The sequence below is a fragment of the Sorghum bicolor genome, chromosome 2 (genome assembly GCF_000003195.3).
Source record: "Sorghum bicolor cultivar BTx623 chromosome 2, Sorghum_bicolor_NCBIv3, whole genome shotgun sequence".
In the NCBI taxonomy this organism is placed as follows: domain Eukaryota; kingdom Viridiplantae; phylum Streptophyta; class Magnoliopsida; order Poales; family Poaceae; genus Sorghum; species Sorghum bicolor.
The window spans coordinates 20,851,687-20,873,532 of record NC_012871.2 but is presented as its reverse complement, the minus strand read 5'-3'; the positions used below and the strand labels follow the sequence as shown (position 1 = coordinate 20,873,532).

General features: G+C 39.7%; 2 protein-coding genes across 4 annotated transcripts; both read right to left on the bottom strand.

The window, feature by feature from the left end:
* LOC8062559 (U-box domain-containing protein 33) lies at window positions 9,478-14,087 on the bottom strand. Of its 3 annotated transcripts, none has more exons than XM_021453910.1 (10): window positions 13,938-14,087; window positions 13,671-13,838; window positions 12,823-12,944; window positions 12,086-12,180; window positions 11,872-11,949; window positions 11,653-11,770; window positions 11,468-11,527; window positions 11,154-11,294; window positions 10,574-10,906; window positions 9,478-10,478 (listed from the first exon to the last, which is right to left on the bottom strand). In XM_021453910.1, the coding sequence occupies exons 2-10, from the start codon at window positions 13,810-13,812 to the stop codon at window positions 9,762-9,764; spliced, it is 1,806 nt and encodes a 601-aa protein (XP_021309585.1). In that variant the 5' UTR covers window positions 13,813-13,838; window positions 13,938-14,087; the 3' UTR covers window positions 9,478-9,761. The 3 variants fall into 3 exon arrangements, with proteins under 3 accessions (XP_021309585.1, XP_002459854.1, XP_021309586.1); XM_002459809.2 differs by having other exon boundaries at window positions 13,671-13,829; XM_021453911.1 differs by lacking the exons at window positions 12,823-12,944; window positions 13,671-13,838; window positions 13,938-14,087 and having other exon boundaries at window positions 11,872-11,957; window positions 12,086-12,172.
* LOC8062558 (U-box domain-containing protein 33) lies at window positions 15,612-20,536 on the bottom strand. The gene is made up of 9 exons (XM_002459808.2): window positions 20,269-20,536; window positions 19,701-19,822; window positions 19,405-19,526; window positions 19,034-19,138; window positions 18,676-18,865; window positions 18,198-18,338; window positions 17,518-17,985; window positions 16,639-17,406; window positions 15,612-16,228 (listed from the first exon to the last, which is right to left on the bottom strand). Exons 1-9 carry the CDS (start codon window positions 20,477-20,479, stop codon window positions 16,040-16,042), a joined length of 2,316 nt encoding a protein of 771 aa, XP_002459853.2. The 5' UTR covers window positions 20,480-20,536; the 3' UTR covers window positions 15,612-16,039.

Genomic DNA, 21,846 nt, shown 5'->3' with positions numbered 1-21,846 from the left:
TACAATGACTTAAAAAACACATACCCTCCATTTTCTCGCTTGTTATCACAGTCCACAAATATGCCCATGTAAAGGAAAAGCAACTATGTATTCTAGGTGGTAGTAAAAATCTCCCAGGCTAGAAATAATGCCTCTAACTTCTTCTTTGTTGGCAATGCATGAATGATTCAGAATAATACCGCTATGCGAATGCATTCTCCATTTAATAAATAATTACTTTTGTTTACCTAGAACTTCTTCGGCACATTCTTCTTCTCAAGGATGACCAATGTGTTTAGTAAATGATGCAAAAAAGAACCAAATAATTATCCAAATGATTTCACCTTATCATGGGACCCCCTATCATAAAAAAAACATCAACTCACTATTTAAACACATTCCGCTAGCATACTTTAACTATGTTACTGCATACACATTGTGCCTGAAGGAATAAAAATTCAATAGATAATCTATTCACCAGTATATTTTAGGGAATGAACAGTGCAATGGAACGGTGAACTAAAGGAATCCATAGATCTAAGATTAAAAATCATGCATGACATAGCAGAGTAGGAGACGGATGGTGCGAGAGGACACGAGAGAGAAAAAAGCAGGATCTAAATGTTACCACCGCTGCTGTAACTCCAAGATATGGTGAGATCCTTGTGTATCGCCAGGATCCGGAACTGATACTTCTCCATGGCTGCAGCAAGGAATGGTGGCTAGGACAGTGAAGATGCTGCTACCAATCACAGATCGATGTGGAGGCAAAGCCAGGGCCACTTTCACTGTTGAGATCTCGCTGGCCACAAGAATCATCGCTTGCCACCACTGCAAGGAGCCGGGGTCGCCACCTTGCTGACATCTCGTTGTTGCCATACCATGTGTCCATCGGAGGCTAGTCTTCCGTAGGCCGCCATCGCGCTAGAGCCCGGCGACGGTGGCAAAGCTGCCTCCCGAGCTCCTAGCTACGTAGGTGGAAAGAGAGAAGGGGGAAAAGTAATGTGAGATAGAAGCAAGGCTTGAGCTCAGCCCCCACTCACCTGCTTGCCGGAGCTCGCCGCGCGCGCACCACGGGCTTCTGAAGACCGACCAGATCGACGGCTGTTGAGGTCAGATTTGTTTGTGGGCGCCCAAATCCGAAGAGTGCGCAGAGGTCTTTGGGACCAGGAACCCCTTCTCCGGTCCTCCACATGAATAATCTATGGATGCCTCCTCTTCGATTTAACTCCTCTGCTCGTGCCGGCATGGAGGCGACGCGGGGAGGAGAGGGCAGGGAGGGGAGAGGCATGGAGGCGGCGGCGGTGGCGATAAGGAGGGACTACCGAGGGAGAGAGGAAAGAGAGGGCTGCGGCAGGGTCGGCAGTGGTTTCAGGGGGTGATTTGCAAAGCGGTGAGCCAATATATTGGACTGCGAGTTGATTATATAAAAGCCAAAGGGCTTTTCTGCAAAAGCTGCGCATGCTCCGAATGCTGCGGTGCGAGGAGAATGGAGCAGTATTTAATCAACCTTGATGTGCAACCATTTTTTGAGTTGCCTTTTTGGCCATAAAAAAACATTCACGGACTACAAAAAATTCACAGCAGTTGTATGTTTTATTTTTTTCTCAATTCACTTTTAACTTTATTTTTTCCCAGCTCATGTTACTTAAACTTTATTAATACTTAAATATTTTTTTCCTAAATTCATCTGGACTTTAATTTTTTTCCAGATTATGTTTTTAATAGTTTGTAAATTACCGAAAATTAAAACTATTATTGTTACTTAAACTTTATTAATACTTAAATCCTTTTTTTCCTAATTTCATTTGGACTCTAATTTTAAGTTGACTATAAATATATCAAATAATATTAAAATTTGTATATGCAAATAAATATATTATAAAAATATATTTCATACTCAATTTAATGATACATATTACATATGATTAATATTATTAGTATATTTTTATATATATTTAGTCAAAATTTTAAGGTTTGACTTCTCATAAAACCAGATGTGTATTTATTTATGGACGGATGAGTATATTTTTGGCATTCTAACTATATTTTATTGAACAGACCTTGTTTAGATTTAGCTTTTTTTATTCCGACACGGTAGCATTTTCATTTGTACTGTCTCTGTCCCTAAATAAATGTCGTTTACCCTTTCCAAGAAATAACTTTAATTACATATATAAAAAATATTAATAGTTATGGTATATAATTAGTATCATTAGAAAGATCTTTAAATTTAGTTTTTTATAATTTTATTTAAAAATATAAATGTTGCATGTATCTTAAAAAATGTTATATTATGGCTGCACCGCACTATTCTTCCCCCCTTCATCTCCTCATGCTTTCCTTTTCCCAGCTGTTGGCTCTGGTCCCCACCGTTACTGCTCGCCCACTCCCGAGTCGCCGCTAGGGTGGCTCACCTGCCAGTCTGCCAGCGCCAGTACCGGCGACCCTGTAGCTGACAACTGGTCTTGTTTAGTTCCAACTTTTTTTAAAAATGTATATGGTAATATTTTCATTTATATTTAATAAAAATTGTCTAATTATGGAGTAATTAAACTCAAAAGATTCATCTCGTAAATTATAGTTAAAACTATGCAATTAGTTATTTCTTTTATTTATATTTAATGCTTCATATATGTATCGTAAGATTAGATGTGATGCGAAATTTGAAAAATTTTGTAAATATTTTTGAAACTAAACAAGGCCTTAAAGTTTATAAAATTCTCCATCACATCAAATTTTACAGTAAATACATGAAACATTAAATATAGGCTTTGTTTAATTCACTCCGAAATCCAAAAAGTTTTCAAGATTCTCCGTCATATCGAATCTTGCGGCACATACATGAAACATTAAATATAGACGAAAACAAAAACTAATTACACAGTTTGTCTGTAAATCATGAGACGAATCTTTTGATCTTAGTTAGTTCATGATTGGACAATATTTGTCAAGTAAAAACGAAAGTGCTACAATAGCGAAATCCAAAATTTTTTCGAAACTAAACAAGGCCTGAAAAAGAAAAGACAACCTCATTGATGCACATAAGAGGGCCAAGCCTTTTATGCGAAATTTTTTTGATGTTGCTGTATGCCACCTTAAGTATATTTGATCCTTAGTTTGCTCTCTAGGTCAAGTGTCCCAAGTTCTTATTTAGCCTTTGTTTAGTTCGCTAAAAATTTTGGATTTAGCTATCGTAGCATTTTTGTTTTATTCTGCAATTAGTGTTTAATTATGAACTAAGGCCTCGTTTAGTTCCGAAAAGATTTCGGATTTCGCTACTGTAGCACTTTCGTTTGTTTGTGACAAATATTATCTAATTATGGACTAACTAGGATCAAAAGATTCATCTCGTGATTTACAGTTAAACTGTGCAATTAGTTTTTATTTTCGTCTATATTTAATGCTTCACGCATGTGTCGAAAGATTAGATGTGATGGGAAATCTTGAAAACTTTTTGGTTTTCGGGGTGAACTAAACAATGCCTAATTATATTCAAAAGATTCAATCAAACTATACAATTAGTTTTTGTTTTTGTCTATATTTAATATTTCATGCATTTATCAAAAAATTTGATATGATAGCTGAAAAGGTTTTAGGTGGGCACCTTGTTTAGATCAAACTCTTTTTAAATTTGATTATTGCAGTATTTTCATTTATCTAAAGATTCGATGTGACGTAGAATCTTGAAAAATTTTGGGTTTTTGGGTGGAAGTAAACAGTTCCCACCGAAATGCAAAAAGTTTTCAAGATTCTCCGTCACATCGAATCTTGCGGCACATGCATGAAGCACTAAATGTAGACGAAAATAAAAACTAATTATACAGTTTGTCTGTTAATCATGAGACAAATCTTTTGACCCTAGTTAGTCTATGATTGGACAATATTTGCCACAAACAAACGAAAGTGCTACAGTAGCGAAATCCAAAAAGATTTCACATCTAAAATTGTGTTTATTTATAGGACGGTTGAAATATTTCATAGGACATGGTCTGCACTTGTTTGTGACTTTCCATAGAGCTCCAGTACTTTTCCTAAAAGCTACAGTATTATTCACTCCACTCGCCACTTTATGTACACACCATCCAACATGGTTCGCATGTGTCTTCTTCACTATCGTCTGGTTTCTAAAAATTTAGAGATTTTCCGTATTTTTAGAATGAAGCATTAAATATAAATAAAAATAAAAATTAATTGTATAGTTTAACTGTAATTTGTGAGGTGAATATTTTAAGTCTAGTTAGTCTATAATTAAACAATAATTATTAAATACAAATAAAAGTGCTAGTAGTTAAATCCAAAAAAATCACGAAATAAGGCCCTATTGCCTAATTAGAAAGCAATCTTTGTATTTTTCGTATTATTTATATTTCATAAAAACTGTTAACTGCTTACGCCACCTAATTTCCTATTTTGCCTTGTTATATTTTTTTCTAGTATCCTTTTATTTTACTTTAGATTAAAAATTTCTTATAACCCAGATATGTTTTGCTTCACTTTTTTTTTGCTTTTTGTATATTTCTTAATCTTTTTTTGCGAGCAACTTAATCCTTTTCTTGGTAAATTAGGAAATGCTAACTGAACGCTAAGAGAAAGTGGCAATCAGAGAATGAGACAAAAAAAAATTAAGAAAAAAATGAACTACAATAAAAAAACTGTACCTAGAATAAAATAAAATGTTTATGCATGTTATTTAATGCTATTTAATGCTTATGCATGTGAACAATATTCGATATGAAAGAAAATTTTGAAAAGTGGTAGGTTTTTGGACGAATAAACAAATGCACTGGCTGCCCCCTTGTCATTTCATCTGAAAAGTTTTTACGTGCTCCCATACACCTATGCCTATGCACAGTACGTTGTTGACAGTACGCTGTTGACAGTAGCCACCGCCCTGCCCCTTGCCAGCGCCGCTCCATCCGCTCAACTCACCCCTCCGTATACTGGTTTGCAACAAGGGCATCGGAAAATGCATCTTGCAGTTTTGTTGACAGTTGACACGTAGGTAGCCGAGTCTAGCGAGTCCTCCTAGATCCAAATTTTATAAAGGATTACTGAAAAAGCTAGCTTCCCATTACACCACAGTGTACAAACTAGCTAGGAAAATGTCAGCATGGCAGGATGAACAAATCTAAGGTTGTCTCCAATAGAAGACCTATTTGGAAACCCAAACCTAAAATGGGTTTCCAACGCAATACCTATAGCCTCCAACAGAGTACTCATACAGAAGACCCATTTTGGGTATCAGGAGAGGCATAACCCAAATTTGGGTATCCTCTCTCCTTGAGACCTATTTGCAGAGAGTGTTGTCTTTTAGGTCTTGTTGTTGGAGAAGACTAAAAATAGGTATGGAACCTTTTATCTGTAGCGCTACCCAAAGGACAAATGGGTATTGTATTTTGGGTAACAATTGTTGGAGATAGTCTAAACGTACTAGTAAAGAATGAAAAAATCACACAATAAAACTAAAAACATTATCATTCTAAATGTATCAGTAAGGAATAAAAAAAGTTTATGCAGTAGAACTAAGGCCTTGTTTAATTTTGAATTTTTTTGATTTTTGGTACTGTAGCATTTTCGTTTTTATGTGGCAATTTATTACCGAATCATGGACTAACTAGACTTAACAATTCATCACGTGATTTACATGTAAACTATACAGTTAGTTTTTATTTTTGTCTAAATTTAGTGCTTGATGGAAAATCTTAAAAAAAATTATTTTGGAGTGAACTAAACAAGGCCTAAAAGCAGCATCGAGATGCAACAATTGTATCATTAACAGAAGAACTAGGGCCTTGTTTAAATTTTATGGTTTTGAGGACTATAGTATTTTCGTTTTTATTTGATATATATTATCCAATCATAGACTAATTAGGCTAAAAAAATCATCTCATAAATTATAAGCAAATTGTACACTATAACGGGAAATCTTGAAAAAATTTTGGGTTGCCTTGTTTAGTTCCGAAAAGTGAAAAGTTTTCGGTACTGTAGCACTTTCGTTTGTTTGTGACAAATATTATCCAATGATGGACTAACTGGGATCAAAATATTCATCTCGTGATTTACAGCTAAACTGTGTAATTAGTTTTTGTTTTCGTCTATATTTAATGTTTCATGTATGTGCCACAAGATTCGATGTGACGGAAAATCTTGGTTTTCGGGTGAACTAAACAAGGCGCTAGATGAAATTGAAAAAAAAATACAAGCACGATAAGGAATCTAACTATTACAAACTCAGTGCACCAAAAAGCACATCATCCACCACACACTAGCTCTGCAAGCAGAACATGAAAGTTAAATCTAACAACTATACTAAAGTTCTAAAGATAATAAATATTTTAATCTAAAGTTCTAAAGATAATAAAAAGTTTAATATTGAAAATAATAACTAAAAACAGTAGCCGCAATACCGCATTATCTAAAAATAAGTCGAAATTACCATGCATAAGATCTATAGTTAGGCGTATGATAGAACATATCTAAGAACAGACTCGAAAAAAGCATACGTATTCTTATAAGAATCTAATTATCAAGAAATCAAAAAACTAGACTGGACACATAAGAGCCGTCGATCCCTAGTATAAAGAATTAGATGTACTCAGATGAACTAAGGCTTTGTTTAGTTCACCCAAAAAAACCAAAAACTTTTCAAAATTCTCCGTCACATCGAATCTTGCGGCACATGCAGAAGCACTAAATATAGACGAAAATAAAATTAATTGCACAGTTTATATATGGAGCACTAAATAGACGAAAATAAAAACTAATTGCACAATTTACCTGTAAATCACAAGATGGATTTTTAAGTCTAGTTACTCCATGATTAGACAATGTTTGTCAAATAAAAACGAAAGTGCTACAGTCCTGAAACCAACAAAAATTCGGAACTAAACGAGACCTAATATCACAACATAAAATAATCTGATCTGCACCCGTATATAAACTGGGGGAACAGATCGAGAGAGAACTAGAGAGAAAAAATGGAGAGAGAGAGAGCGCACCTGAGATAGAAAATAGGGAGAGCAGCAGATGTATAGAGATGGCGAGAGGTAGGGCAGGGGGAGAAGTGGAGAGAGCAGAGAGAGAGAGAGAGTGTAGAGATAGGGTCTATGAAATCACCTGATGAGTCGAATGCTAGTACCTTGAAATGGAGAAGCAACAGACAGAAAAGGTAGGGAAGGAATCGAGGAATGAGATTTAAACATTGGAATCAGACAACATTCTGACGCGGTTGACCAGCACGAATCTTCAGGTCACTGGAGCCGTCGGATAAGAGTGGCGCGCGCATGCCATTGTGAGAAATTAAAACCGGGTTGGTTTCCTCGAGAAGCAGTAGCCGCGCCTATGCCGCGACATCCATATGGGCACTCTTGACCTAGAGATCACGAACCATGCCATGTGTGACGCCATCAGTAGGGTTCTTTGTGGCGGCTCGGAGGAGGCGCGGACCGCCACTCTACTCACTCGTAGGTTGTCGTGTGAGTCAACCTGATGGAAAAGACAGGACTTAACGTCTGTATGCATCAACCTACGAGTGAGTAGAGTGGCGGTCCGCGCCTTCTCCGAGCCGCCACAAAGAACCCTACCGATGATGTCACACATGGCATGGTTTGTGATCTCTGGGTCAAGAGTGTCCATACGGATGTCGCGGTATAGGCGCGGCTACTGCTTGTCGAGGAAACAGATGGTGCGGAGGAAGTTTGAAGCGAACACAGCGCCGACGCGCATCACGTTGGTGCGGTGGACGAGGCCACAGAGTAGAGCAGCTATGTGTACATGCTCTGGTACGAGTCCACGGATAGGATGGCCTCGTTGTGTGCGGGATGGGCAGCAACAGAAGCCCTCCGGCATGCATGACAGTGATCGGCACAGTGCGGAGCCTCCCTGGCACCGCCGTCGGCAAGCTCCTCCTCATCCTCTGCTGCCTCAATCAGTCCATCTCTACAGGATGGATCCCCAATTCACGTCTCACTACCAGGACAGGAAGAACGTGCGCGGGTGATAGTAAAGACCAGAGACACTCTCAACAAGACGAATAAATCATTGTAAAATCATAAGACCTCGAACGAATTATTGTTATTGAATGGAACAACCCAACGTTGCAAGACGAGACTGGGCAGGTCCATGATTGCATTGCATCCACTCATCAATTGAATTCACCAAAATCACCTAGATTTTTATTTGGAAAACAAAAATAAAAGAAAACCACGTTTTCCCTTGCAGCTATCTATCCAGAATCAACTGACCAAACAAAACACACATCGCGTCGAAGGGCTTCAGGTGCTGCCCGTCCCCTGCCGCGCGTATATGCTCTTGGCGAGTAGGGCGCCGCAAAGACGCCCTCCTCCTCCTCGGCAGCCGCGCCGCGCACCTCGATGCGTGCGCCCTTGGCGGCAGCGACGTCGTCGGCACTCACGTAGATGTCGACGTGACCCGGCGGGCACCGTGACATGGTGGATGTTCGAGCTCGTGCTGGACATGCGGACTTGCGGAGCAAGCTCGTGAAAGAGAATTACAATGGCAGTTCTATGAATAGATGAATTGTAATGACATATCTCTAAACTTACAAAATTATAATGGTATGAATAAAAAAAACCTTATTTATTTCTGTTCTATATACAGTCCTCTTCCTTCTCCTTTGCTCGTGACCACGTAAACAATCCATGGATTGTTATCCGCTGATTCAATGGTATACTTAGCTGATGAATCATGGTTCTAAATTTTACTACTGCATTTTGAAACTTTTTTTGGCTGAAATTTGGAACATGTCTGCTGTGTCTGTTTTGCTCACTTTTCACGGATTTGTTTGGGAAAAAAAACTCTTTGCTGATGAATGCCACTTTTACTTCGGCCTTGTTTAGTTACAATTTTTTTAAACAAAAACTATAGTATTTTTGTTTATATTTAATAAATATCATTCAATTATAGACTAACTAGACTCAAAAAATTTGTCTCGTAAATTACAAATAAACTGTGTAATTATTTATTTTTTATCTATATTTAATGTTTTATCCATGTGCCGTAAGATTCGATGTGACAGAAAAATTTTGAAAATTTTTGCTAAACTTTTGAGAAGTAATCAAGGCCTTCCATTGACCCAATTGATTCGGTACGGCTTTGATTGCTTTTTCACACCATTCAAGGAACATGCATTAATTAGTAGTACCGATTGTTGTAAGGGCACTCCCAATGCTAGAAACTACATATAGTTTCTATATCTATTAAATTTTATAGACACTATATATAGAAACTATGGTCTCAATGGATAGTTTCTATACAATATTTTTATATCCAATCACATTCATTCTCTCTCCATTCTTAGCCAATCATATCACTTTATGTCTTGAATTTTGTGTAGACATGGTTTCTAACTTAGACCCAGTTTCTATGATTTTTACTCTTTCTTCAATAACTACATTGCCACATCAGCAAAATACTTAAGTGGGCACTACCATTTACCAATATACAGTATATAATATTTCTGCATCCTGCGAGGGCTGAACAAAATTAGGTGCAGTTTTCCCAAAAATTACGGTGCACCATCATTATCTTGGTTAACCAATTGCTGCTGCATCTAGCATGATCTGCATCTTCTGTTTGTGCTACTGTACTCCTGAATATTTATATCCTAATAATGCACATTAATTCTTGGATCATGCTTATCTAATCACAAGAGAATTACTACTAGCTAACACTACTGTTTTCAATTTTCATGGCATCTGCAGCAAGATACTACGTACATATATACTAGGAGGTGCATACTGTACATTATTACAGTTTGTTCAGCTCGCATGGGAATTCCATTTCCATGATGCTTTACTAGATGGGGTTGCCATAGCCCGTAGGATGTCGAGCGATCTCCACTCGGCATCGGACGTGATCGCCGGCCGCCGCTTCCTCTCCAGGCTGCAGCACCTCAGCGCCAGCTTCATCAGCTTCTCTGCCTGCACCTCCGGCCAGGGTCCGGCGGACGCGTCCAGCACGCTGTGCACGGCGTCCATCTTCACGGCCTCGCGCGCCTGCTCCGCGATGTTGAGGTCCAGCAGCCCCGTGAGCATCTGCAGGATCACCATGCCGAACGCGTACACGTCCGACTCCGTCGTGAGCTCGCCGGTCATGAAGAAGACGGGGTCCATGTACCCCGTCGTGCCCATCGGGTTCGTGCGCCGGCTGATGGTCTCCTCCTCCAGCGGCTTCACGTGCACCGCCCGCGCCGTCCCGAAGTCCCCCAGCCGGCTCGCGTTGCCGGCGTCCAGGAGGATGTTGGTCAGCTTCAGGTCGGCGTGGATGACGGCGTGGGGCCGCCTGGAGTGGAGGTACGCCAGCGCTGAGCGCAGCTCGGCGAGGATCCTGACGCGCTCCTTCCACAGGAGGCCCTTGGAGAGCCTGTCCATGAGGGTGCCGTTGGGGAGGTGCTCGTACACCAGGCCGCACGACGCCGGGCACACGCCAATCAGCCTCACGATGTGCGGGTGCTCCAATTTGCTCAGCACCACCACCTGAGGATCAGAATTAATTATTCCAAGCACAAGTTTAATTACTTCCTTCGATTATATAACTTTGCTTACTATTAACACATAAGATTAAGAATTACCTCTTGCTGATACTCTGAGAAACCTTGTCTACCACGAGGCTTCAGCAGCTTGATGGCCACTGATGTGCCACCTAGTTTCCCTTTGTAAACTGGGCCATAACCTCCTTCCCCGATGAAATTTCTTGAGTGGAAGTTGTCGGTCGCTTTTTCAATTTGCGACATCGAGAATTGCTCGATGTTCTCTGGAATTTGCAGCTCTGGGTATCTAGGTTCTGACAAACTCTTCCGCTTCAGTGAAGCAGCCATTTGTCTAGGTGACAAGTTCCTCTCGTCATGATTATGCTCCTGTCCTTGCAGCTGTTTCAGTTTATTTTGCAGTCTTTCTATTTCCTCCTGACCAAACAAAACAAGAGGTGATGAATATCCATACCTATATGACGCACTAATGCTTCAGTGCTCTCATGTGCCCAACATTTTATTCCATATAATCTGTGTCCACCTATTTCTCTGAACCTGCCACCTGATGTTTTCTTACCTATTGCAAGTTGAAACCACCTGTATTTGCAGTTAACTAAGGCTTCTGATCTGGCTCTATGTTTAGGAGTAGAATCTGAGGAATGTTGTATTGTTTAACTCTTACCATGATTTTTTCAGCCTTTTCAGTAATGTTTCTGAAACTCTGTATCTCGTCAGATTGATCAGCACCCCCTTCAAAAAAGTCTTCCATCTCTTCAGAAGTGACTGATTCCTCTGTGCCTTGTTCAGTCAATGTTTCATCTTCCTGCACATCATGCTGGAAGCAATCAATCTATTGCACCTACACTGGTAGACACAAATTTTAAAGACTCCCAAACATAAGAACTTAGATGTCATTTGTTTCTAAAAGAAGAGGTTTTGAATGCACATATCATAGATATTTACTCTAAAGACATAACTCTCAGAAAGTATGTGTACCGTTACTAATTGATCGGAGTCATTCATTTCAGTTGACTCCTCATCAATGATTTCGTCTACCTGAAATAAATCAAATATGATAGTACAGCAGAATTAGCACTAATTTTGAATTATGGCCACAGATTTGTTGGTAGAAATGGTTATTGTTTTCATGAATGGCAATTCTTCACTTGAAATTTACTTACAAGATCAGTTGGTGGTGTCACATAGCCATCAGATTCCTCACCTAGCTCATGTATAGATGCTAAAATACCTGAGCTCCCTCCATATCCTATATTTTCACTGTGCTCCAGGTGATCATTGCTGTATTTAAATAATTGTATCCATCAACTAATTTCCAAATTTGGTCCAGAGGTTAATGAAAGTAGGTCATTGGTAATTAACATAGTAGATCTCTAGTATACCTGGTGGAGATGTGTTTGCCATTGAGTACCATCCAAACCTGACAGCACTGGCGAAGCACCACCTGCCTTGACATGTTCCTGTACAACTTAGTTTAGTTTTTCATTCTGAGCATTAGTTTTGTCTGTGTACAGGTTGTACATAGAGCAGCATATCTGAAGAGATGCGTCCTTATTTTTCTGAATGAGATGTTTGAGGTGAAGATTCAGTTCTAACCTTGAACCGATGATGATTCTCTTAATTTTGAGTTTCTTTATCAGGTTCACAACACCGGCAACAATGTCATCATGTGTAAGGTAATGTGCGGTAACCTGCAGTAAAGTAACACATACTTTGTTTACAAGGCATGTTCCCTGACAAATAAATACCTATCTTTATCCTTCTTTTTAGGAACCAGTTGCAATACTAATTTCACTTTATAGTACTGCTAATGTAAATTAACATTGCAGATGGGATTCAAATAGTATATCAAAGAGGAATGTCTAATTGTCCTTTCCTTCTTGGCTCAGATCACCTTTTTTTAAACAAACTCAGATCACTTTTTTAGTTGTTCTTGTTGTCTGCCTTTTCCTCTTTCCTCTCTCCTGGGCAGACCTAAGTTTTCTTGGCCTTCATTTAGCCCTTCTTTTATTTCTCAGAAAGACCTGTTTTGCTTTTCTTTATATAAATAAATATTTACCACATAGGGGTTTCCCCTACTGTTTTCACTAAAAAAGGAGAGGAATATCTATGTTGTAAAGGTGTAGATCATTTCCTTTTCCTTTGCATGAAGATTGAAGAAGGGCCACTGACATGCATATTTACTAGTATTAGCAGTTTAGCACCAAATTTAGCATGAAGCCTCTAAATATCTGATTACTTGAATTCTTTTACCATATAACCCCAAATAACGCACTGCATAAGCTGATGGGGTCTATTAATCTGAACTCAAATATAAGGATAAATAGCATTACCTTTCTCGTCCCGCACAGATTTTTGTATCGTGATAACATATTGACCATTACTTTCATTTCTCTGCCTCTATGCATCTCCTTCTCCTTCTCATCAGCGAACTTGTATAGCACTCTGCCACCCACTGCAGTTGTTGGATAGGAGAGAATGATTTTTAGTACAGCTAATGACAACAATAATCGCCTCAGGGGTTGCTGGGCTGCGGTAACTGGGGTTGCTGGCCGCGTCAGTCTTTTTGAGTTTGTTTGTTTCGTCGTGGTCAGTCGGTTTGCGTGTTCTTGTCATTTTTGTCTTGCAAACTCTATCCTGCTTAATGAAATACGCGCTTCGGCGTGATCGAAAAAAAACAATAATCGCCTCTCCCAACGCTTATGGTCATCCAGCATAGCCAATAAATTGCTTGTATTTATGCTTGTGCTCTTATATCCTGCTAGTGCTTATGATCATCATTAATTAGGCAATCCTTGTTCTCATAGGCTGGTAGTTTCTTAAGGTAAGATGGCAATCATTCAACTTCGTCTATAAACTAATAGTTTCTTTTTGAAACGAAACCGGCAGGAGAGCTGCCTATTGTATTAAAGAGAAAGAGCCTAGACAGGCACTGAGAAAAGATCTAAAAAACGGCTACAACTCCAAAACCTCGCCTTAGGAATAGTTTACATCAAAAGCGCAAAAATAAGTTAGAAACGTGCTTTGCACCCGCCATTAATCCTGTGTAGTGTTGGATTCAAGGGCCATATCACTTTGTATTCAGCACGGTAGGAAAAAAATCGAGTGAATGAAAGACAAGTACATAGGTGACCCTTGGAGCTGCAGAAAGGATTTGTCTGAAGGATTATAAAGATCTTACTGAAAGGCATCCACTTGGAGGGCCAGTGAACATGGACAAGAACTATGGTGGCCCTGGGGAAATTGGCAGCAGCCCATAGTATGTTGGCTTTCTCCTTTTTTGAGTTCTTCCCAACTGCGATATGGACCTCTTCCTCATCCATGTTTCTCAGCTTGCTCCCTACATGTACTATCAGGAATCAAGCTAAGATTCTGCTATGCTTTTGCAATCTGCTTCAGTGGAGCACGCCATGGCCTGAATAGCATAGGGGAAAGTGAAGGCAGTTACCTTTTTCGTGTCGCGCCACTTTACAACAACCCTATGGTATTTGTATTGGTATCAGCGTCGCCCTTGTGCCTTTTGCTGCTTATTGTTCCTAGGAAGGTTAGCTCAGAGAGAGCCAAGTGACAGCAAGAGGCTAGAACCATGGCTTTGGATTGGTCTTGTTCTACTTATGGTGGTGTTCTGTGTACAGCATCATCCGGCACGTCAGGTCAGTATCAGACTACGGGCCCCCAAGTGTATAATTCAATTAGAGAAGTCTCTCCCTTCAGTTTGGTAAGCATTTTCAGTAGCCAATTGAATCATTTTTCTTTTTTTTTTTTTAAAAAAAAGACCAGGTTCCAATGGTGTGTGGTATTCTCTTTCAGTAATCAATTCTCTGGAGTAATTTCACCATCGTTATCTATGATTTGCAATAAATAAGAGAGGGCTTTTCTTCAGCATTGGAAGTTGGAAGGAAGCTAACATGATGTTAGACTTTCAGTACGTACGTCCTATGAATTCTGTCCAAAATTTCTACACCAATCCAAGAAGGTACAGCCGATGCCTGTCCTCGGCAAATGGCTTTTGATGCTTGGCGATGAGGTTTTCCCATTAGAATATCAGATGTATCACAGTTTATCGATCTCCCCGGCCGGCAAGGCAGACATGTTTTCACAGCTACAAAGCGGTTGCTTTCAAGCTGCCCAAGAAATGTCCAATGTATATGTCCATCTGGCATGGGAGCTTTGGAATCTGGTGCGCCGGTGAATGGCGATTGGACAATTGGACCTTGTTCTTTCTTCGGCAGTGCCTGTCATAGCATTCATCCTGTCAAAGCTGTCAATATTCACGTCGAGACATCTGCTTCAAATTTATCAACATGGACTCAATAGCATATACCGGTATCATTCGTCGAGCTGGAGCTGGGTGACGTGAAGATTGAGGCTGAAACTTCTGTGCAGTGGTTAGGGCGTTGAACCGATGTGCACTTGCAGCCTTGCAGGAGAGACGGCACTGCACATGAGATAGACAGAGATCGACGATAAGATAGATAGACGAGGAATGCAAATGCAAGGCACGCGCACGACGAATTGTTCAGGATTACTGGCTTCAGAGGATCCATCCCTGCCAGTTGCTTTCGCCAGTTCGCCACGCACAATTCCTTCTTGTAAGTTTCTTCCGAGCAGATTGCTACTGGCAGCTTTGGTCAGTCGTCTGCGACAGTGATATAGTGCCTTTTGGAATTTCCTGTGATTTGCACAGGGGTGAGACTTTGACAAACCTGGGCACTGGACACTCCTTTCAAACCAAGATCTTTTTGCCTATCTCAATGACGTCCATTCATCTAAAAGCAGTCAACGAAGCAAGCATACAGCATTACTTATGTATGGAAGGTCATTATGATGATTTCATTATTACCTCAGGCACTTTTGAAACCTTTTTTTTTTCTTCTAACTTTCAGATCTGACAGTATATCGATGGATATTCTGAATAGCTAGAAGTTCTAATTTGCCCGAATTTATAATACTAATATTAATGGCTGTAAAATTTGACATTATGAATTTGGTAGTACAATCAGACAGGCATTTTGCTTCCATTTACCTTCTGTCAAAATGTCACCTGCCACATATTCAATATTCACACAAGCAGTATCACGCCCAGTTAACTATTACTCAGAACTCACCACAAGGATAACAATTATGTAATGGCCAAAGCAGTTTTCATTCTGTAAAATCCTGACCGAAATTAAGCATGCCACCAATGGAGGTGTTGGCTCCTTGTTTATTACATCTTGTTTACATGTATAACTTGAAAAAACAAGACCTGCGTATATGGCTCTATCCTGGTATCCTGTCTTTCTGGAAGTCACAGGAAAGTTTTTTTTTCTTTCTTCTTGTACTAGTGCCTATAAACATGCTATAAAACTGAAACACATCTTCAGCATAACATACATGGGCAATAGTATCCTTCCTAAGGCCATGGTTGGAAAGGAGGGAGTCAAATTCAAATTCTCATGATGTAGTTTAGATCTGAACTAATTCCTGAAAATCTAAACTAAATCCTGAAAATTCCCGCATCACCCTCATCCAAACACTTTTGTGTTCCCTGATAAGAAAGCAGACGTATTAATCCCCATTTGTCTGCAGCCATTCTTGAATTGCAGAGCGGAGAGCATGGTTAGGCAAAAGATCACGGTGGGATAGCTCAAGGTTTGTCATGGGTGATGTACGGTGGCCACTGTCCAGCCATTCCCTTATAGCCTCGGCTTCGTAGGTAAAACCATCTGCAGCAATCAGAGGGTCCCGCATGACATCCTGCAACACATAAATGCAAAGTTTAAACAGGTGGAACAAGTCAATGCAAAAATCAACTGATTTGATCTAAATGACTATGGATAAGAAATGGGAAGCAAAAGGTTAAGAGGATTTCATTTTTTTTAATTAAGAAGAAATAGGCACCCAAGCTTGCCTCTCTATGACTTGTATTGGATGGTCTGAGCTATACATGGTCAGTCCTTTAAGAGGAATTTAAGGCTAGACAAATGTTTCACCTCGGATATGGAATCACAGGAAAGAAATTACTCTTGGGCCATGTACAGCCTTATTTTGCTTTCTTCTATATTTTATATAAATATATATACCACAGTAAGGAAGGAGAATACATTTGCTAAGTAAGGAAGGATAATATATTTCCTTCTATAAATATTTTCTCATGTATGAGTTACCTGCACTATTGGACAGATGAAGTAGGATGGCACACCACCAAGGTCTTCTGATACTGACTTAAATGACAATGAACACAGCATTGTTGAAGCAGAGTTTAACATTGGTTCAAGTACAGCCCAAACCTCTGTTTGCAAATCAGGACGATGTTTCCTTCTTATTTCACAGCATCTCAAACCTACCTGAGCCAACTGCTCAGCATAAATGGCAGGCCACCCCCCAGCAGATGAATCTAATATTGCTTGCAAACAACCCTTTTCCACTGCCTGTTGCACTTCTTTCAGTAGACCAAATCCTGATCTTCCAGTGAGAAGACGCAGGAGTACGATGCCAAAAGAATATACATCAGATAGGGGTGTCAGGTCACCAGAGATAAGGTATTCAGGATCAATATACACAAAAGAACCCTTTGGGTGGGTATAACGATATAGAGTCGTTGTGGCCTTGAACTGATCAGATAATATTTGGCATACACCAAAGCCGCTGAGTTTAGCTATATTGTTTCCATCGAGAAGAATGTTAGATGCTTTTAGGTCACTGTGAACAATGCTATGAGGCTTATTAGAATGGAGGAAAATGAGTGCGGAGCAAATGTTAGAAGCAATACGGGTCCGTAATTGCCAACTAAGAGGCTTGGAATTGTCTTTGCAAGCCAGGCGATCATCCAGGCTCCCATTTGGCATGTACTCATAGACAAGAGCTTGAGCATCTTTGCATGCTCCTATAAGAGTAACAAGGTTTGGATGCCGCACCCTGCTAAGAATCTCCACCTGACAAGCAGAAGGAAGAAAGGCTTTTAACTGCCTGCAAGACAGTAATTTATTTAAACCAACAAAATCTTAATTAGTTTTATACTAAATAAAGTGAACTGAGAATGTAACCTCTTGATTGAACTGCGACTGTGTCTGTGTACTTTCAGGATTCAATTTCTTTATGGCTATGTTTGTGTGCCGAAGAAAGCCCTTGTATACACTTCCGTATACACTTTCTCCAATCTTCATTGAGTGGTCAAAGTCATTAGTTGCTTCCTTAATTTCTGAGTAGGAAAACTCTGTTATGTGCATTGTCCCCTCTGCAGTTGCAGTAGACTCTCCTTTCTTTGCACGTAGTTTTTCTGCCTCTCTTAGCGCTTTGTCACGCTGCAACATCAAATCCTTGATGATACGGTCAGAATGGGCACCTCTTTTCTCCAGGACAATTCTTCGCTCACGTTCCCCTTGAAGTTTTAAGCAAAGCTCATCAGTTCTTATTGTGAGACTCTCAATCTCTTCCATTATTGTTGTCAACTTTTCTTCTAGTTCATTCTTTTGCTTCAGTTCTCTCAAGTACAAAATTTCTGAGGCTTGTGCCTGTTGGGGAAAATAAATGTGAGATACAAAGAAGTTTGCTCACTTCTGTAAGTTTTTTTAAACAACTGCTATGTTTATGACAGTGATTTGAAAGTTTGAATGCATGGTAAAAGGAATTTCTCCCACATATATTGTGCCCAATGCAAGTCACTTAAGTCTTCTAAGATATATCGTATGCAATGTGAATGATAACTATAAAGTAAGATGCTTACTTTCTGGAAAGCCTCATACAGTTCTCTTTCCACTTCCTCACGTCTGCATTTTTCTTCATAAGCTTCTCGCCTTGCACTCTCTAACTTCTTGAGGAAATGATGGAAATTCTCGCAGGAATCATAAGATTCCTTGATATTGTCCTGCAAGAGATCAATTTCACACATCACAATTTTATTGAATATTAACTACTACATAATTAAGACGTTGCTTATGCATGGGAAGGTAAGCTAGTGCTGTGAAGACACTTTTCTAGAAATTAGATTTGAAAAAGAGTGATGGACTGCCAGCTCAAGTGGTATGATCTAAAGAAAGTGCATCTGTCAAAAAAAAATCTAAAAATATAGACTGTTTCAGGTGCAGGTTGCACCAATAACTGTTACATCATGGACATGCTAGCAGTCATGCACGTTGATTATCATTTACCAAAATGCACTGAAATAATTCTTAAGTTTGACATAATTTCAGCACCATCATTACCTTGCTACTAATGTAGGATGGGTCGGAAGTAGTCCTTTCAATCTGCGGTTCCCTGATTGATTTGCATAGCCATGTGTTGGCAACACACCACATTTCTGACAAACTTCCTGATTTCTCTACTGAATTATGTGTGACCCCAGAGCTTTGTCTACATTCCTGCATCTCTTCATGGCTAAGTTGAACAGCTTTCCTAGAGTAGAGAAAAAATTGAATTAAATTCATATCAAGGCATGCATGATTCAAGAAAGTACATTGCTGTTTTTCCTCATTTCACATATGCACATGATCTGCAGCCTAGAAACTGCCATTGTAACTGTAAGCACAAAAGTAAAGGGTATCCTCGGGTCACCAACCATACCTCCGGTAAACAAGTGTTCCCTTACAGATAAACCATATTTTGCACAATGGATCTGCCTGATGTTCTACAAATCGTGCTTTCCTGGACTTCAGAATCTTCATTTTCCTGAACTCTTGAGACCATGAGTTAGGTTTTAGTGAATCAATAGGGAACAACTTATTATTCAGAGTTGCAAATGTGTTGTAGCCATAGAAATGTGTAGTTAGTTGTTTAGCTGAGACCATGAACTAACAAATCTCCAGAGAGCATGTACGAATCTTAAATCCATGGGTTATCACCAACATTCACCATGATTATAAAGTGTTTAAATGTAATATCGTGCACAGAGATTATACTAAGGTGTAAATACCACTGAGAAGTTTTCCACTTACTTTGTATAATGCTTATCAGCCGCTGCCCCCATGACAAGTTCAGTAACATGATGCTCAGAAATGAGGTCCACTAGTCCTTGTGCAACATCATCTGATTCAACCAGCAATTTCTCAGCATGTCCCTGCCAGATGTACAGTGCAGTGAGTTAAAATGATGGACTAGTATTTTGATATTCTGTGATATATAAGCCATGCATAGGTACGATTGAGCTGCAAATGGTTATTGTGCAGTTTTTCCATTTCTAGAATTGACAATGGGGAATATGATAATTGCACAGAGAAGTCAAGTGGCAGACCTTTTCTTGTGCACACAAGAGTAGGTACTGGTCCAGACTGTCACTGATTCTTTGTAGTTCCATCTCCTTGTGTGCAGCTAGCTCCTGCTCCCTAACCTGGGCAGCAGGGATCCTGGCACCCACTGCACACAACTTTGGAGCATAAACATCAAAAGCACGTGCATCCATATATCAAAATTCTAATCAAGAATCTGGAAGATAATCCTGCTATATACTGATTAAAAAACAGAGCCAATGGTGCTGCAACCCCAAACAAAGTTCCCCTCTTTGAGTTAAATTGAGCTATATTGCAGTGAACACAGCAACAGAGTAGAACTCTAGTGCAGGTAAATATTAGGGAATATATTGGACATGAAGCTGTTAGGTCAGGTAAATAAATCCTAATTTTGACTCCCTTCTTAAAAGAGAATGTATACTGAAACTGTTAATTTGCAGGAATTGAGGTTGGAAGTTGGAACACAAAGGTTGTCATGAGAAAACGGTCAACCATATCATCTCCTAATAAAAGAAAGACCTTTGCATCTGCAGTGGAGGCTAGAGAAGAGGAAGAGGACGATGAGAAACTTACGGAAGGGAAGGAACTTGGGAGGCGAGTAGACATGGAGCAGCACGAAGGCCCCTTGGGGGAACTTGTGCAGCGCCCAGAGCAGCGTGGCCCTGGACTCAGCCACCTCCCTCCCTACCGCTACGTACACCCTCTCGGCGGGGGACGACGGCTCCGGCGAATCATCGGCGTGCGGCGTGGGCGGCGAGGAGGAGCCGGCCGTGGCGGTAGCCATGTCCGCGTGCTGGCCTGCCGCCTTGGAATTTTCCCCCGGCGTCTGTCGGGTCCTGCTCCTGCCTGCCGTTTCTGGTTCTGGGCCCCTTACCCTTTTATAATGGTTTCTGCCCGCCCAACACGTACAAAATTCATCATGCCGTCCTTTGAAGGCCTTGTTTAGTTCCTATAAAATTTTGCAAAATTTTTCACATTCTCCATCACATCGAATCTTTAGACGCATGCATGGAGTATTAAATATAGACAAAAATAAAAACTAATTGCACAGTTTAGTCGGAATTGACGAGACGAATCTTTTGAGCCTAGTTAATCTATGATTGGACAATATTTGTCAAATACAAACGAAAGTGCTACAATGTCCATTTTCCAAAATTTTTGGGAACTAAACAAGGCCGAAATGTGCCCCCCCTTGAAGAAATCAGCAGGGACATTCCATATCATCTTTTCTCCTTTTCTGAATTCACCCGTCATTGCATAAAGGTAACTGTGTTTTTTTCAATTTCAGCACTATTTCCCACTTCACCTTGTCTGAGGAGAATCACTCGCTCAGAATGCCAGGATAAGAGAGAATCAATTTTCCATTTACACTAAGGCCGTCTCCAATAGGAGACCTGTTTGGGAATCCAAAACCAAAATAGGTCTCCAACACAATACATATAGCCTCCAACAGAGTACCCAAACAGAAGACCCATTTTGGGTATCAGGAGACACATAACCCAAATTTGGATATCCTCTCTCTTCGAGACCCATTTGCAGAGAGTGTTGTCTTTTAGGTCTTATTGTTGGAGAAGACTAAAAATAGGTATAGAACCTTTTACCTGTAGCGCTATCCAAAGGACAAATAGGTCTTGTATTTTGGATGACGATTGTTGGAGATAGTCTAAGAGCTGTGAATAAAAAAATCACCTTGCTCCCTATTATATTCAGGTAGAGATTAGTAGAGATCAATTTTCATCAGCTCTTTACCCCTGCTTCCTCCTAGAAATCCAATAGAATCACTTTATCAGCAGAGCTGAATAATCAGGAAGCAAGATTTTCAATATACAACAAATGTACTAAAAAGTATATTTAAGTACATATTTATAATGAAACTAATTTGATATTGTAAATTTTGCTATATTTTTTTGTAAACTTATTAGTTAAACTTTAAAAAGTAACCAAACAACTTATAACATTTCAGTAGGAGCGAATATGTATTTCTTTTCTAATTTTTTTTGTATGAATTAAACATGCTAAATTAATAAAGCATATAGGATACGTACACACACACACACACCATTGTTTAACGTTTGATAATGCTAATTTGTTTGTGCAACACAAACAGATTTTGAGGTCGTAAAAGAACATGGGTACATAATATAAGCGGAT

Coding starts and splice junctions, on each gene's coding strand:
- LOC8062559 (XM_021453910.1), bottom strand. CDS start 13,812: ATGGATGAGGAAGAGGTCCATATCGCAGTTGGGAAGAACTCAAAAAAG. Junction 11,295..11,467: donor ACTCCGATCAATTAGTAACG/GTACACATACTT, acceptor CATGATGTGCAG/GAAGATGAAACATTGACTGA. Junction 10,907..11,153: donor AAAAGGCTGAAAAAATCATG/GTAAGAGTTAAA, acceptor TTGTTTGGTCAG/GAGGAAATAGAAAGACTGCA.
- LOC8062558 (XM_002459808.2), bottom strand. CDS start 20,479: ATGGCTACCGCCACGGCCGGCTCCTCCTCGCCGCCCACGCCGCACGCC. Junction 17,407..17,517: donor AGTCGCAGTTCAATCAAGAG/GTTACATTCTCA, acceptor TCTGCTTGTCAG/GTGGAGATTCTTAGCAGGGT. Junction 16,229..16,638: donor TCATCTGTCCAATAGTGCAG/GTAACTCATACA, acceptor TATGTGTTGCAG/GATGTCATGCGGGACCCTCT.